Genomic DNA, 16,653 nt, shown 5'->3' with positions numbered 1-16,653 from the left:
CTTTAGTGGACTTAGAGTGTATGTCCTTAAAGGCAATGTTAAATTATTGTTCAACAATTTTGCACTTAGTAGAATACCCGATTGGGTAACAGGAGTTATTTATAGCCTGTAATTTATAATGTTAACCATGTTTGTAACGTTCAAGAGTCCTTACCTCCCATAAAGGGAAGCTTGTTCAAGTATACTTATTGTTATTGCACTCAACAAAACTGTATGTCTTTTTGCTAACTTGTATTGTTGTTTTCTTCCCAGTCCCGAAGTACTGTGTTTAACCAGGGGGGAGTGCAGCGCCCCAGAGTCCTGGTCGTTGCAGTACTGTGGCTCCGCCACTATGGGGAGCTATGGTGCGTCTGATGGCATTGAAGGAGTTCATCTGATCAGGTATCACAGACACCAATACATTTCACAGCTGGGCCTCCCGGGGGAGCTAAGGGTGCTATTCATTAGGCCACTCCCCACCATAGTGGGTAAACTGGGGGTCAGGCAGGAAGTTAGATCAGAAAGCTGACTGGGTTGGAACCAGGCAACACCTTGTGGCAGAGGGTGTTGTGGGGGAAGATACAGTAGGGTCTCTGTCAGGGGTGGGATCCTGACAGAGGCTTGGCAACAAGAAAGAACGTAACGGGACCGTGCCTGCTCCGGGTAGCGGCGGTGCCCAAGAAAGGATTAGAAGAGAGATAGATTGTGCTGAGTGAGAAACGAGATCACGCAGAAGGAGAAATACCAGTAGGAGTCGTGCTGTAAGACCGAAGCAACATCCTACTGAGGCGCACTACCGGTGGCCGGAACGCCGAGGGAGTAGAATAATATTCAGCTTCAAGCAATACTCCAAACCGCGGCAGGACAGTCAGTCTAAGGCGGGCTGTCTAACACATATCACCTATGCAGTCTTGGGGGGCAACTTGTGGAGAGGGGCGACTCTAGGGTCCCGGAAGAGCTCCGAGCCTACCCGTCAAACGGGTGCCGTCCCAACCAGAACACCAGGGAGGGACGGAGGATTAGCAGAACATCATCTAATCGAGTTGTGAGGGAACTTAAGAAACAGACACAACAGTTGTGGGGGACTTTCCGTAAGCACAGCAGGGAAGGACCACAACACATAGCGCTAGTAGGAAGGCACCGATTTCCACCTGTGAAGAGAACTCTGGAGGTGCCATTGGACCGGCCGGACTTGCGCAGCCTGGTGAACCGTGTTCCGGACTGAGGACCCAGAGATCTTCAGTAAAGAGGTAAAGAGACTGCAACCTGGTGTCCTCGTTATTTACTGCACCGCACCACCACAGCATCACCACCATCATCTACACCTATTATTCACTGTGCGCCCCACGGCAGGGTCACGGACCGGGGCCTAGCCGCCGTGACAACCCCAGAGCAGAGACTCAAAGGTCCGGTACCGGGTACCCCTCGGCCCTGCGGCGGTGGGGCGCCGCATATATACATCACATAGGAGACACAAGAACTGCTGTATATACATCACCTAGGAGAAATCAAGACTGCTGTAAACACATCCCATAGGAAACGAGAGAATGCTGTCTATACATCACATAGGAGGCACCAAGACCCCTGTATACATCCCAAAGGATACACTAGGGCTGAAATATATACATCACATAGAGATGCAGGGTTTGAAGCATATACATCACTATACTTCTTCTGGACCTTAGGTCCAAGACTGTCCCGGCGTCCAGAAATGACCAAAGCTGTGCCATCATTCTTCTAGGAAACTTATACTGACTGGACCCATTCTCTTCTGCTTCAGCTTCGCTGCACTAGAACTTGCCAACTCTGCCATGTTTAGCCTTGCTCTCCACTCCACCCAGAATTGCATATACATCACATAGGAGATGCTCGGGCTGGAGCATATACATAACATAGGAGACGCTGGGTTTAGAGCATATACATCACATAAGAGACACTGGTGCTGATGTATATACATCACATAGAAGACGCTGGTGCTGAAGTATATACATCACATAGAAGACACCGCTCCTGAAGTATATACATCACAAAGGAGACACTAGTGCTGAAGCATATACATGTACATCAGATAGGAGATGCTGTGGCTGAAGCATATACGTCACTGGAGACCCTGGAGATGCTGGAGCTAAAGCATATGCATGAAAGGAGATGCTGGAGCTGGAGCATATACATCAAAGGAGACTATGGAGCTGCTGTCTTCATTAGTGGGACTAGAGTGCTCTGACTCCACCCCCAAAGCACTGGCCAGTGTCAGAACTTATATTTTCACTGCATGCAGCGTTCAGTAGTGAAAGCTGCGTGCGCATGCTTGCGTTGTAAAGAGCAATTAAAGATTCAAGAACACTGTGGTTCCAGGAATTTGCCTGAGGGCTGAAGAAAAGAAAATTGCAGACCAGAGGTTTCCCACCCCTGCCCTAATGAATATAAGCTTTGAATTTTTATTTGTGTATGAGAAAAAAAATTATGGTAAAAAAGGACACAATGACCAAACACTGATGAATATCTGATCCTGCACACTGATGGATATATAATAGTTTTTTTTCTTGTCTGTGAATGAGGCCTTATGATGAAAAAAAAAAAAATCACACGGTATTGTTTCATTCCATTTGAAAAATAACTTGTACCAAAAATATCTATCCTAACAATATTATATATTTTTTCCAGTTTTCTTATCCAGTGAAAATGCTAACCAAGTGATACAAAGAACCAAGAGGGCCAACTTCTTACTTATAGAGGAATTTTTAAAAGGAAATTTAGAAAGAGAATGTCTGGAAGAAATATGCACATACGAGGAGGCGAGAGAAACATTTGAGGACACAGATAAAACTGTGAGTTCTCATTGTGGGTTACATTATTTCCTCAAAGTTTCCTTATATTGCAAATTAATTACACATAATGTAATCATTTTATATAATTCAAATGATAAAGACATCAGAGCACAACAGAGATATAAAAAATATTAAAAATACATTCAAATAAATATTAGTGCACATTTCAAGGGAATGTTACCAGGATTTACCACCTAATCTTAGTGCATCATAATGTAGAGAAAGAGACCCTGTTTCCAGCGATGTGTCATGGGGCTGCTTAGTCTAGTTTCAATAAAATAACTTTTATTTCAGTAGGAAATTATTATTAGAGGGCTAGTAAACATGTTGTCAAGTAGTCCTGAATACTCATGAGCCCTGTATAACCCTACTGTACATGGGCAGAAAGTTGCCAATCAATGCTTGGAGCAGGGTTATACAGAGTTCAATATTCAGATATCTGGTAGATCAGTAGTATATAAACCAGGGATTTTATCAGAATGACAGCAAGAAGCCCAGAAAGTGATACATTGCTGGAGTCAGGGTCTCTGCTTTTATATTGTGCTGTTCTCAGATGCAGCAGCAAAAACCTGATCAAAGCTTCCCTTTAAATGGGAACTGTACTTTCAATAAACATTGACAAATTAATAGTACAAGCCAACCTAAGCAACTTAGCAAAGTATGTTATCAGAGAAATCTGCTTCCTTCTCCATTTACCACCCACTGACTCCTGAACTGTTCATTCACTTAAAACCACCTCAAATCAGTCTTGTGTAAGACAAGACAAACTGCCAGCACATTGAGGAGCCAGGATCCACTTCATATCGAAGACTATGGAGAGAGGAGTGAATAGCAAAGTGAGAAGAAAACAAACAGATTCTAGGTAGCTTATACGAGTGCTGGACTCATAGCTACACTGCTCAGTACTGCTGTATAATTTGCCCTATGCATCTGCTCCTTCTACCACCACCTTTCTGCGTGTTTAGTGTAAAGGAGGCATCACAGTAGCTAGTCTCCATCCACCAGCTCCGAGACAATTGCAAATTAGAGATAGAGCCAGTAGAGCGAAAACTTGTGAACAATGCAGGCTAGAAGTCATATAATGACCAGAAATAGTGTTATCACTCCTTTACACACACAGGACCGCTTAATCTGAAATGTAATTTAAAAGTAAAATTATCCTTTAATTCTGTGTAAATTCTTATACATAAATAATAAAAATGTCCCTGTTCCACGAATTCTTATAGTACATGTGTATGACAAAGTTTTTGGAATTCCATCTAAGAACAAGAAAATAAAACATATGCCTATGTGATTATATATCTGACATGATGAAGTAGAATTGCCCACTTTCACCCTTGGTATCCTACTATTTTCATGGTATTGGGTCTCAAAAGGCAGCTCATGTCATCACTAATATATTTGAATGGGTGTTGATAACCTGTACAAAGTTGATAATTCCTTCTGTACCAGCTTGTAGCTGGGTTAACCAGCACCGGAAGAGGGCTTTATTCTAACATTTGCTATAGGTTGAGTGTTCATCTCCAAGACAATAAAGGCCCATAAATATTTTTTTTCTTTTTTATTATTTATTTTGGTGCCCCAGTATGTTTCCTTTGTGTAATTACTAGAACTCCCTTAATACTTAGTACTGGCATCTTAACGGGAATCTATCAGTAGGATCTACCCTCTAAGCCAGTGATGGCGAACCTATGACACGCGTGTCAGTGCTGACACGCGTAGTCATTTTCAGTGACACGCCGGCCGCCGGCCGCGGCCCCATAGAAATTGCTTCTTTCCCAGGGTCTGAAGGAGAGGAAACTCTCCTTCAGGCCCTGGGAACCATATTAATATGTAAAATAAAGAATTAAAATAAAAAATATTGCTATACTCACCTCTCCGACGCAGCCTGGACGTCCGCGAGGGAACCGGCAGCGTTGTTTGCTTAAAAATCGCGGTTTTCCTTCCTTACTTGAAGTCCCGGCTTGTGATTGGTTGCGTGCCGCCCATGTGACCGCACGCAACCAATCACAACGCCGGAACGTAATTTTAAAATCCTGAAGGACCTAAAATTACGTCACGGCTTGCTGTGATTGGTCGCGTCTCGGTCACATGGGCGGCACGCAACCAATCACAAGCCGGGACTTCAAGTAAGGAAGGAAAACCGCGATTTTTAAGCAAACAACGCTGCCGGTTCCCTCGCGGACGTCCAGGCTGCGTCGGAGAGGTGAGTATAGCAATATTTTTTATTTTAGTTCTTTATTTTACACACATTAATGTTGTTTCGATACCGATACCCGATACCACAAAAGTATCGGATCTCGGTATCGGAATTCCGATACAGCAAATATCGGCCGATACCCGATACTTGCGGTATCGGAATGCTAAAGTAAACAATGGCATCCGATCCGATTTTTTATCGGATCGGATGCCATGCAGGAGGTCTGTGGGTCCAAACAACAGAGCTCCGGTGCAGAGCGTCTAGGCCTGGGACTTCCGGTAGGCCAGGCGCAGCTCCCGGAAGTCCCAGGCCTCTGCGTCGGATCTGTGTTGTTTGGGCGACATTGCGCTGCTCCCTGCTGCGCCGACCAGAAGTCCCAGGCTGCACCGACCAGAAGTCCCAGGCTGCACTTCTGAGGCCTGAGGAGATAGCTGTCTGGAGGCCCTGTGATAGCTGTCTGGACGCCCTGTGATAGCTGTCTGGACTCAGGCCCTGTGATAGCTGTCTGGACTCAGGCCCTGTGATAGCTGTCTGGACTCAGGCCCTGTGATTGCTGTCTGGACTCAGGCCCTGTGATAGCTGTCTGGACTCAGGCCCTGTGATAGCTGTCTGGACTCAGGCCCTGTGATAGCTGTCTGGACTCAGGCCCTGTGATAGCTGTCTGGACTCAGGCCCTGTGATAGCTGTCTGGACTCAGGCCCTGTGATAGCTGTCTGGACTCAGGCCCTGTGATTGCTGTTTGGACTCAGGCCCTGTGATAGCTGTCTGGACTCAGGCCCTGTGATAGCTGTCTGGACTCAGGCCCTGTGATAGCTGTCTGGACTCAGGCCCTGTGATTGCTGTCTGGACTCAGGCCCTGTGATTGCTGTCTGGACTCAGGCCCTGTGATTGCTGTCTGGACTCAGGCCCTGTGATTGCTGTCTGGACTCATGCCCTGTGATTGCTGTCTGGACTCAGGCCCTGTGATTGCTGTCTGGACTCAGGCCCTGTGATTGCTGTCTGGACTCAGGCCCTGTGATTGCTGTCTGGACTCAGGCCCTGTGATTGCTGTCTGGAGGCCCTGTGACTACTACAGCAACCATCATCCAGTGAACTGTGGGGTGTCATTGGCCATTACTGAGATAAGTGAGAGGGAGGCATCAGTGATGGCGAACCTGTGGCAGTCCAGCTGTTGCAAAACTACAATTCCCATCATGGCTGGCCATTCAAAGCAAAGGCTTTGGCTGTGAAGACATGATGGGAATTGTAGTTTTGCAACAGCTGGAGTGCCACAGGTTCGCCATCACTGGAAGAATTCCCCCTCCCCCTCACTTATCTTAGTTCACGGCACCCCACACAAGTTAAATAATAGCAAGACCAACAAAAGAAACCAACTGACAGATGAACAAAGAAGTCACTAAGCAGGTAAGTTAATTCTAATTATACATATTTGTTATTTAAACTATACATGTCGCAAAATTATGTTTTTTTATCAAGGTGACACACCACCCAAGTTATGCTCGGTTTTTTGGCGAATTTTGACACACCGAGCTCAAAAGGTTGCCCATCACTGCTCTAAGCCGTCTACATGGGCAGGCAGGTCACAGAATGATACCTTGATATCTGCAATCTGCAATCTGATGTCTTTATTTCAGAGAAATCCATGTTTTTCTTTTATGCAAATAAAGTGTTAAGATCTATGGGCTAGACACAGATCTACTTGAAAATCTGCCTCCAGAGCTTATTTTAAATGAAAGGGTGCAATACCAGCGTGAACAATTTAATGACTGAAACTTTGCTCTCATCACACACACAGCTCTGCAGTAAAATCAGAACCAAGCACTGTAAGAGGACAAGTGCTGCTGCAAGTGTTTGTAATGAGAGGTAATTGCTGTCCTGTATCCTGAAGTCACTGCAGAGCTGTGTGTGATTATGAGAGCAAAAAGTCAGTCATTACATGTCACACTGTTAACTCTCCCTTTCATATAAAATAAGCACTGGAGGCAGATTCTCATGCAGATCTGTCGCTAGCCCATAGATCTTAACAGTTTGTTGTATATAAAAAAAATGTGGATTTCTCAGGAATATGATATCAAATCACATATATCAAAATATCACTTTATTCAACTTTCTATGACCTGCATGACCTTGCAGAAGGCTTAGGACAGTTGGTCATGCTAACAGATTATCTTTAAAGAAGCGCTCCCATCAAAGTTTTTATTCTCTTAATATATGGCAATCATCATATACTATAGCACTGTGTACTTACAATTGCTCATTTTTGTCCTTTTTCCCTTTTCCATTAAGTTTATGACATCAAATGATGAAGAATAGACTAGCTGAATCCTTCTAAGCTCTATGTAGACATGGGAAGTCTATTTTCCCTGCATGAGTCATCAGTAGAACTACAATTCTACATCACTGCTGATTCACTAGCAGGATGAATGAGCGGAGCAGCTGGGTCAGGAGTTGAAGAGAGGGATAATTCATGCAGGGAAAAGAGACTTCCTGTTTCTACATAGATCTTAGAAGGATTCAGCTAGTGTGTTTTCAAACATGCTACTTCGTAGACCTGATGGAAAAGAGAAGAATTAGCTGGGTAGAAGAGCAATCCCTAATGCTAAGCCTGCTGTCGCAGCCAGGGGCGCGGCTTCATGGAGTGGTGATTAGTGTTGAGCGATACCGTCCGATACTTGAAAGTATCGGTATCGGAAAGTATCGGCCGATACCGGCAAAGTATCGGATCCAATCCGATACCCGATACCAATACAAGTCAATGGGACTCATGTATCGGACGGTATTCCTGATGGTTCCCAGGGTCTGAAGGAGAGGAAACTCTCCTTCAGACCCTGGGATCCATATAAATGTGTAAAATAAAGAATTAAAATAAAAAATATCGCTATACTCACCTGTCCGACGCAGCCTGGACCTCAGCGAGGGAACCGGCAGCGTTGTTTGTTTAAAATTCGCGCTTTTACTTGGTTACGTGAAGTCCCGGCTTGTGATTGGTCAGGGCGGCCATGTTGCCGGGACGCGGACCAATCACAGCAAGCCGTGACGAAATTACGTCACAGCTTGCTGTGATTGGTCCGCGTCCCGGCAACATGGCCGCCATTAACCAATCACAAGCCGTGACGTCACGGGAGGCTGGACACGCGCGCTTTTTAAAATACGCGCATGTCCAGCCTCCCGTGACGTCACGGCTTGTGATTGGTTAATGGCGGCCATGTTGCCGGGACGCGGACCAATCACAGCAAGCCGTGACGTAATTTCGTCACGGCTTGCTGTGATTGGTCCGCGTCCCGGCAACATGGCCGCCCTGACCAATCACAAGCCGGGACTTCACGTAACCAAGTAAAAGCGCGAAATTTAAACAAACAACGCTGCCGGTTCCCTCGCTGAGGTCCAGGCTGCGTCGGAGAGGTGAGTATAGCAATATTTTTTATTTTAATTCTCTCTTTTACACATTATTACATTAATGTTGTTGCGATACCCGATACCCGATACCACAAAAGTATCGGATCTCGGTATCGGAAATTCCGATACAGCAAATATCGGCCGATACCCGATACTTGCAGTATCGGAATGCTCAACACTAGTGGTGATTGAACCAGTGCCGCCACCACCCCCATGACTGACACCTGAACAATGCTAGAGGGAATAAAGTTCTCTTCCCCCCAGCAGCAAAACTCTAAGTACGGGCGCCGGGCAAGTTCAGAATGCTATTAATATTCAGATTACCGCTTATCTGCAGGTTTATAGCGTTTTTTCTCGTGACAGGTTCCCATTAAAACAGATTGGTCCCCATGTAACACTATTGCGATGCTTTAGAACAGGGGTCTCAAACATGTGGCCCCTCCGGCTGCTTCATGCGGCCTGCCAGCACATACAGGTCCTTCTCAAAAAATTAGCATATAGTGTTAAATTTCATTATTTACCATAATGTAATGATTACAATTAAACTTTCATATATTATAGATTCATTATCCACCAACTGAAATTTGTCAGGTCTTTTATTGTTTTAATACTGATGATTTTGGCCTACAACTCCTGATAACCCAAAAAACCTGTCTCAATAAATTAGCATATTTCAACCGTCCAATCAAATAAAAGTGTTTTTAATAACAAACAAAAAACCATCAAATAATAATGTTCAGTTATGCACTCAATACTTGGTCGGGAATCCTTTGGCAGAAATGACTGCTTCAATGCGGCGTGGCATGGAGGCAATCAGCCTGTGACACTGCTGAGATGTTATGGAGGCCCAGGATGCTTCAATAGCGGCCTTAAGCTCATCCAGAGTGTTGGGTCTTGCGTCTCTCAACTTTCTCTTCACAATATCCCACAGATTCTCTATGGGGTTCAGGTCAGGAGAGTTGGCAGGCCAATTGAGCACAGTAATACCATGGTCAGTAAACCATTTACCAGTGGTTTTGGCACTGTGAGCAGGTGCCAGGAAGCATGAAGTGCTCCAAAATCTCCTGATAGCTAGCTGCATTGACCCTGCCCTTGATGAAACACAGTGGACCAACACCAGCAGCTGACATGGCACCCCACACCATCACTGACTGGGTACTTGACACTGGACTTCAGGCATTTTGGCATTTCCTTCTCCCCAGTCTTCCTCCAGACTCTGGCACCTTGATTTCCGAATGACATGCAAAATTTGCTTTCATCAGAAAAAAGTACTTGGGACCACTTAGCAATAGTCCAGTGCTGCTTCTCTGTAGCCCAGGTCAGGCGCTTCTGCCGCTGTTTATGGTTCAAAAGTGGCTTTACCTGGGGAATGCGGCACCTGTAGCCCATTTCCTGCACACGCCTGTGCACGGTGGCTCTGGATGTTTCCACACCAGACTCAGTCCACTGCTTCCTCAGGTTCCCCAAGGTCTGGAATCGGTCCTTCTTCACAATCTTCCTCAGGGTCCGGTCACCTCTTCTCGTTGTACAGCGTTTTCTGCCACATTGTTTCCTTCCAACAGACTTACCATTGAGGTGCCTTGATACAGCACTCTGGGAACAGCCTATTTGTTGAGAAATTTCTTTCTGGGTCTTACCCTCTTGCTTGAGGGTGTCAATGATGGCCTTCTTGACATCTGTCAGGTCGCTAGTCTTACCCATGATGGGGGTTTTGAGTAATGAACCAGGCAGGGAGTTTTTAAAAGCCTCAGGTATCTTTAGCATGTGTTTAGAGTTAATTAGTTGATTCAAAAGATTAGGGTAATAGGTCGTTTAGAGAACCTTTTCTTGATATGCTAATTTTTTGAGACAGGTTTTTTGGGTTATCAGGAGTTGTATGCCAAAATCATCAGTATTAAAACAATAAAAGACCTGACAAATTTCAGTTGGTGGATAATGAATCTATAATATATGAAAGTTTAATTGTAATCATTACATTATGGTAAATAATGAAATTTAACACTATATGCTAATTTTTTGAGAAGGACCTGTAGACCCCGTAACGATCACGCTCGCTCCAGCAGCCGCAGACATCCATGCTGTAGTGCAGTGTATTGCCGCGCAGAGAACGGCTCTCGGCACAGCAATACTAGTGCCAGCCGCCGGCCTATCAGAGCCCAGCAGCTGACATCTGCGCATGGCAGTGACGTCATACGCCGCTGCGCCGGGACGCAGATGTCAGCTGCTTGCCTCTGATAGGCCGGCGGCTGACATTAGTATTGCTGTGCCGAGAGCCGGTCTCTGCGTGGCAATACACTGCACTTCAGCGCGGATGTCGGCGGCTGCTGGACCGGGCAGCGATCATCAAGGGGTCTATGTGCCGGCGGGCCCCAGGAGCAGAAAGAACGCCGAGGGAACGGAGGATAGGTGAGAAGAATCTTTTTTTTTCTTCTCTGTTATGTCTATGTGAAAATGAGGGGGACCTGGATGGGGGACCTGTCTGCAATATATGGGGGACCTGGATGGGGGACCTGTCTGCAATATATGGGGGGACCTGGATGGGGGACCTGTCTGCAATATATGGGGGGACCTAGATGGGGACCTGTCTGTAATATATGGGGGGACCTGGATGGGGGATCTGTTTGCAATATATGGGGGGGGGGGACCTGGATGGGGCACATGTCTGCAATATATGGGGGGACCTGGATGGGGGACCTGTCTAATATATGGGGGGGACCTGGATGGGGGACCTGTCTGCAATATATGGGGGACCTGGATGTGGGACTTGTCTACAATATACAGTGCCTACAAGTAGTATTCAACCCCCTGCAGATTTAGCAGGTTTAATAAGATGCAAATAAGTTAGAGCCTTCAAACTTCAAACAAGAGCAGGATTTATTAACAGATGCATAAATCTTACAAACCGAAAAGTTTTGTTGCTCAGTTAAATTTTTATAAATTTTAAACATAAAAGTGTGGGTCAATTATTCTTCAACCCCTAGGTTTAATATTTTGTGGAATAACCTTTGTTTGCAATTACAGCTAATAATCGTCTTTTATAAGACCTGATCAGGCCGGCACAGGTCTCTGGAGTTATCTTGGCCCACTCCTCCATGCAGATCTTCTCCAAGTTATCTAGGTTCTTTGGGTGTCTCATGTGGACTTTAATCTTGAGCTCCTTCCACAAGTTTTCAATTGGGTTAAGGTCAGGAGACTGACTAGGCCACTGCAACACCTTGATTTTTTGCCTCTTGAACCAGGCATTGGTTTTCTTGGCTGTGTGCTTTGGGTCGTTGTCTTGTTGGAAGATGAAATGACGACCCATCTTAAGATCCTTGATGGAGGAGCGGAGGTTCTTGGCCAAAATCTCCAGGTAGGCCGTGCTATCCATCTTCCCATGGATGCGGACCAGATGGCCAGGCCCCTTGGCTGAGAAACAGCCCCACAGCATGATGCTGCCACCACCATGCTTGACTGTAGGGATGGTATTCTTGGGGTCGTATGCAGTGCCATCCAGTCTCCAAACGTCACGTGTGTGGTTGGCACCAAAGATCTAGATCTTGGTCTCATCAGACCAGAGAACCTTGAACCAGTCAGTCTCAGAGTCCTCCAAGTGATCATGAGCAAACTGTAGACGAGCCTTGACATGACGCTTTGAAAGTAAAGGTACCTTACGGGCTCGTCTGGAACGGAGACCATTGCGGTGGAGTACGTTACTTATGGTATTGACTGAAACCAATGTCCCCACTGCCATGAGATCTTCCCGGAGCTCCTTCCTTGTTGTCCTTGGGTTAGCCTTGACTCTTCGGACAAGCCTGGCCTCGGCACGGGAGGAAACTTTCAAAGGCTGTCCAGGCCGTGGAAGGCTAACAGTAGTTCCATAAGCCTTCCACTTCCAGATGATGCTCCCAACAGTGGAGACAGGTAGGCCCAACTCCTTGGAAAGGGTTTTGTACCCCTTGCCAGCCTTGTGACCCTCCATGATCTTGTCTCTGATGGCCTTGGAATGCTCCTTTGTCTTTCCCATGTTGACCATGTATGAGTGCTGTTCACAAGTTTGGGGAGGGTCTTAAATAGTCAGAAAAGGCTGGAAAAAGAGATAATTAATCCAAACATGTGAAGCTCATTGTTCTTTGTGCCTGAACTACTTCTTGATACTTTAGGGGAACCAAACAGAATTCTGGTGGGTTGAGGGGTTGAATAATAAATGACCCTCTGAAAAAACTTTTCACAATTAAAAAAATAAAAATAAACAAAGAAATAACATTCTTTTTTGCTGCAGTGCATTTCACACTTCCAGGCTGATCTACAGTCCAAATGTCACAATGCCAAGTTAATTCCAAATGTGTACACCTGCTAAATCTGCAGGGGGTTGAATACTACTTGTAGGCACTGTATGGGTATATGCGGGACCTGTCTGCAATATATGAGGGGGACCTGGATGGGGGACCTGTCTGCAATATATGGGGGGGACCTGTCTGCAATATATGGGGGGGGACCTGTCTGCAATATATGGGGGGACCTGTCTAATATATGGGGGGACCTGGAAGGGGCACATGTCTGAAATATATGGCGGGACCTGGATGGGGGACCTGTCTGCAATATATGGGGGGACCTGGATGGGGGACCTGTCTGCAATATATGGGGGGGACCTGGATGGGGGACCTGTCTGCAATATATGGGGGGACCTGGAAGGGGCACATATCTGAAATATATGGCGGGATCTGGATGGGGGACCTGTCTGCAATATATGGGGGACCTGTCTGCAATATATGGGGGGGACCTGGATGGGGGACCTGTCTGCAATATATGGGGGGGGCCTGGATGGGGGACCTGCCTGCAATATGGGGGGGGCCTGGATGGGGGACCTGTCTGCAATATGGGGGTGCCTAGATGGGCGACCTGTCTGCAATATATGGGGGGACCTGGATGGGGGACATGTCTGCAATATATGGGGGACCTGGATGGGGGACCTGTCTGTAATATATGGGGGACCTGGATGGGGGACCTGTCTGTAATATATGGGGGACCTGGATGGGGGACATGTCTGCAATTTGGGGGAACATGGATGGGGCATATGTCTGCAATGTATGGGGGAACCTGGATGGGGCACATGTCTGCAATGTATGGGGGAACCTAGATGGGGCACATGTCTGCAATATGGGTACGTGGATGGGGGACATAACGACAAGCATGGGACCAGGATGGGGCCATATCTACAAGATGGGGACCTGGATGGGGCACATTACTGCAAGATAGGGACCAGCATGGGGCACATTACTACAAGATAAGGACCAGCATGAGGCACATTACTACAAGATATGGACCAGTTCAAAAGGAGTATAGAAAAAAAAATGGTATCACTAAAAATGTAATTTTGTCATGCAAATAATGTGGCCCCCGAAATGAAATGTTTTTTTTCCGTGTGCAGCCCATATACCCAGCCGAGTTTGAGACCCCTGCTTTAGAACATAATTGCAGAGTTAGCAGCTGCTACAGCTCCCTAAGGCTATGTGCCCACGTTCAGGAAAGTGGGCAGAATTTTCTTGAGCAAATCTGGACTACTTTCGCAGGAAGTCCACACGCTTTTTCCGCATTTTTCTCGAGTTTTTTGCGGATTTTTAGCGTTTTTTTTCCGGAGCTTCCCAACACAATAATATAGTGGGAAATCTGTGAAAAATCCGCAATATTAATGAACATGCTGCATTTTTTTCCGCAATGCGTTTTTATTGCGGACAAAAACGCAACATGTGCACATAAATTGCGGAATGCATTAAAAATGATAGGATGCTTAATGTAAGCGTTTAAGCGTTTTTGCAGTGGAAAACCGCCGAAAAAACGTGAAAAATCCGCAACATGTGCACATAGCCTCATACTTAGCAAGTCCACTCCACTCCCAGCGACTTCATGCAGATGCATTAGAGGGATGTGCATGGAGCAAGCCTACTCTATATGAACGATGCGTACTGTGTAGTGTGTGGATGGAGAATAGATTCGGTACACATTTCTTGACTAGTCTAGAGACACCAGAGAAATTAATACAAAGCTCTATAGTAATCTAACTTGTAATCAACTTATTTCAAACCCAGGTGAAGTTTCTCATTATGTTCTCAGTCAAACTTTGTCTCACTGTTTTTACAGGACACATTTTGGAAGACTTATTACAGTAAGTATAAAGGCCGGTTGATGTTTTGATTGCGCTGATGCTGTTTCTTTATAAAAGAACACAATCACCCAACAACCAATATTTTCATATGATTCTGTTAGCTGTTTTATTGCGTTGGTACAAATGTATTCACATATCCCATTCTATCAGCCGTGACAGTAGTAGTGGCTGCTGCACAAGAGAAGGAGTACCGGACTCTTACCAGTGATGTCTGGTGGTTCATCTTTTGATTAGCTAGCCTGGTGAGATATCACATCCATGGCATTGTGCCAGGCTGTCTAATCAAATAAAGAGCGGCAGACATCAGCATGTAGGAGGCGGTACGCCCTCTCCCGGGCAGGCGCCACAGATCCATTGTGGTAGATGGAATGGGACATGCAAACCAATTTGCACCAACTCTACTATGTTATAATTATGTAATTATGAATCTGTTGCCTGCTTGTGCTTGATATATTGGACACAAAATTCATTAATAAATTCTTATTTTTTTATGCCGTGTTCTGTGTAAAATAGAAATATTATTTGTTTTATTATTTACAATTTTTATATAACTTTTGTAAATGTGTTGAGAACAATAATATATGCTGCCAACAGAAAGTGAGGCTTCATCAGGGGTAAAGTGCACTTTTGGAGGCGATACCAGTGGGGTTTACTCCCTAATTTTAGAACAATTACACGGGTCTTAACACAATGCTTTTCTTCTATTGATGGAATGATGTCTGGATCATTACAGGTTGTATTGGCAGTATTAGAAAAGTAGACAAACCAGCTCACCAAGGCTCCAGGCTTGTAGAAGCAAGGAATCTGTGGGATCAAGTAGAAATATAAATAGAAAAAGGGAAGGTTCCCGTTTCATAAAATTCCAATCATTTTTATTGGAAAAATTGGTTAAAAGAATTCCATATTACTGAGAGCAACACTTTTCGATTGCCAGCTGCGTTCTTTGTCAAAGCTTCTAGTAACTAAGAAAAACCATGACACATATACAGGTGCCTTCTGCCTTCTGGACATCTGTCAAGTTAGCAGTCTTCCCCATGATTGTGGAGCCTATTGAAATAGACTGAGGGACCTTTTTAAACATGTAGGAAGCCTTTGCAGGTGTTTTTTGTTAATTATTCTAACTTACTGAGATAATGACTTTTGGGTTTTCATTGGCTGCAAGCCATAATCATCAACATTAACAGAAATAAACACTTGAAATAGATCACTCTGTTTGTAATGACTCTATAGAATATATGAGTTTCATTTTTTGTACTGAAGAACTGAAATAAATTAACTTTTTGATGATATTCTAATTTTGTGAGAAGCACCTGTATGTGTTGAGACCACCAATGAAAATTGAATAAGCGCAAGGTATTAATTAAATTAAAACTACATGCACAATATACAGGGAAATTCAGTTTTTAAGAAACAAATGTAAAATCACACAGGAGACAGCATGCATTAATAATGGAACATTATTTCCTTACGGGTATTTAAATTAATAGGATTATATGTTTTCAAATTATAAATCCAAAACGCCTCTCGAGTGGGCAGGTGTTTTCTGGTGTCACCACCTCTAAGGCTATGTGCACACAATGCGGATTTGCTGCGGATCCACAGCGGATTTTTCCGCGCAGAAACGCTGCAGATCCGCACAGTGATTTACAGTACAATGTTATTCAATGGGAAAAAAAAAAGCTGTGCAGATGGTGCGGAAAAATCAGTGCGGAATTGCTGCGGATTTCAAAGAAGTGCACGTCACTTCTTTTGTGTGGATCTGCAGCGTTTCTGCACCCCTCCATGTTAAAATTCCGCAGTGGCAAAAACCACAGAAAATCCGCACAAAATCTGCATCAATTCTGCATAAAAACCGCACAAAATCCGCGGCTGCGGATTCTGCCAGGAGATGCGGATTTTGTGCAGAAAATTCTGCACCTCTTTTCCTACGTGTGCACATAGCCTTATAATTGTATTAATCCTTTCGATGCCGAACATCTGAAATGTGCTCAGACATGCGCACTTCAAAACTTTCGAGAGGTAAAACCCACACACATTTTATTAGAAGATAAACAATGCAGAATGTATACTACATTTTGGGTATTACAGTTAAGGTCATTTTTAAT

At 44.9% G+C, this 16,653-nt stretch overlaps 1 protein-coding gene across 3 annotated transcripts in view; it reads left to right on the top strand.

The window, feature by feature from the left end:
- Window positions 1-16,653, top strand: part of PROZ (protein Z, vitamin K dependent plasma glycoprotein) — a 65,127-nt gene that overhangs the window by 10,189 nt on the left and 38,285 nt on the right. For all 3 annotated transcript variants that reach the window (XM_077296965.1, XM_077296963.1, XM_077296964.1), the window contains 2 exons: window positions 2,644-2,807; window positions 14,524-14,548. In XM_077296965.1, the coding sequence (XP_077153080.1) occupies window positions 2,644-2,807; window positions 14,524-14,548 (189 nt within the window). The remainder of the gene's footprint in view (window positions 1-2,643; window positions 2,808-14,523; window positions 14,549-16,653) is intronic.

The sequence above is a fragment of the Ranitomeya variabilis genome, chromosome 3 (genome assembly GCF_051348905.1).
Source record: "Ranitomeya variabilis isolate aRanVar5 chromosome 3, aRanVar5.hap1, whole genome shotgun sequence".
Lineage (NCBI taxonomy): Eukaryota > Metazoa > Chordata > Amphibia > Anura > Dendrobatidae > Ranitomeya > Ranitomeya variabilis.
Note: the sequence above shows the minus strand (reverse complement) of the source record. Positions and strands in the feature narration are given on the sequence as shown.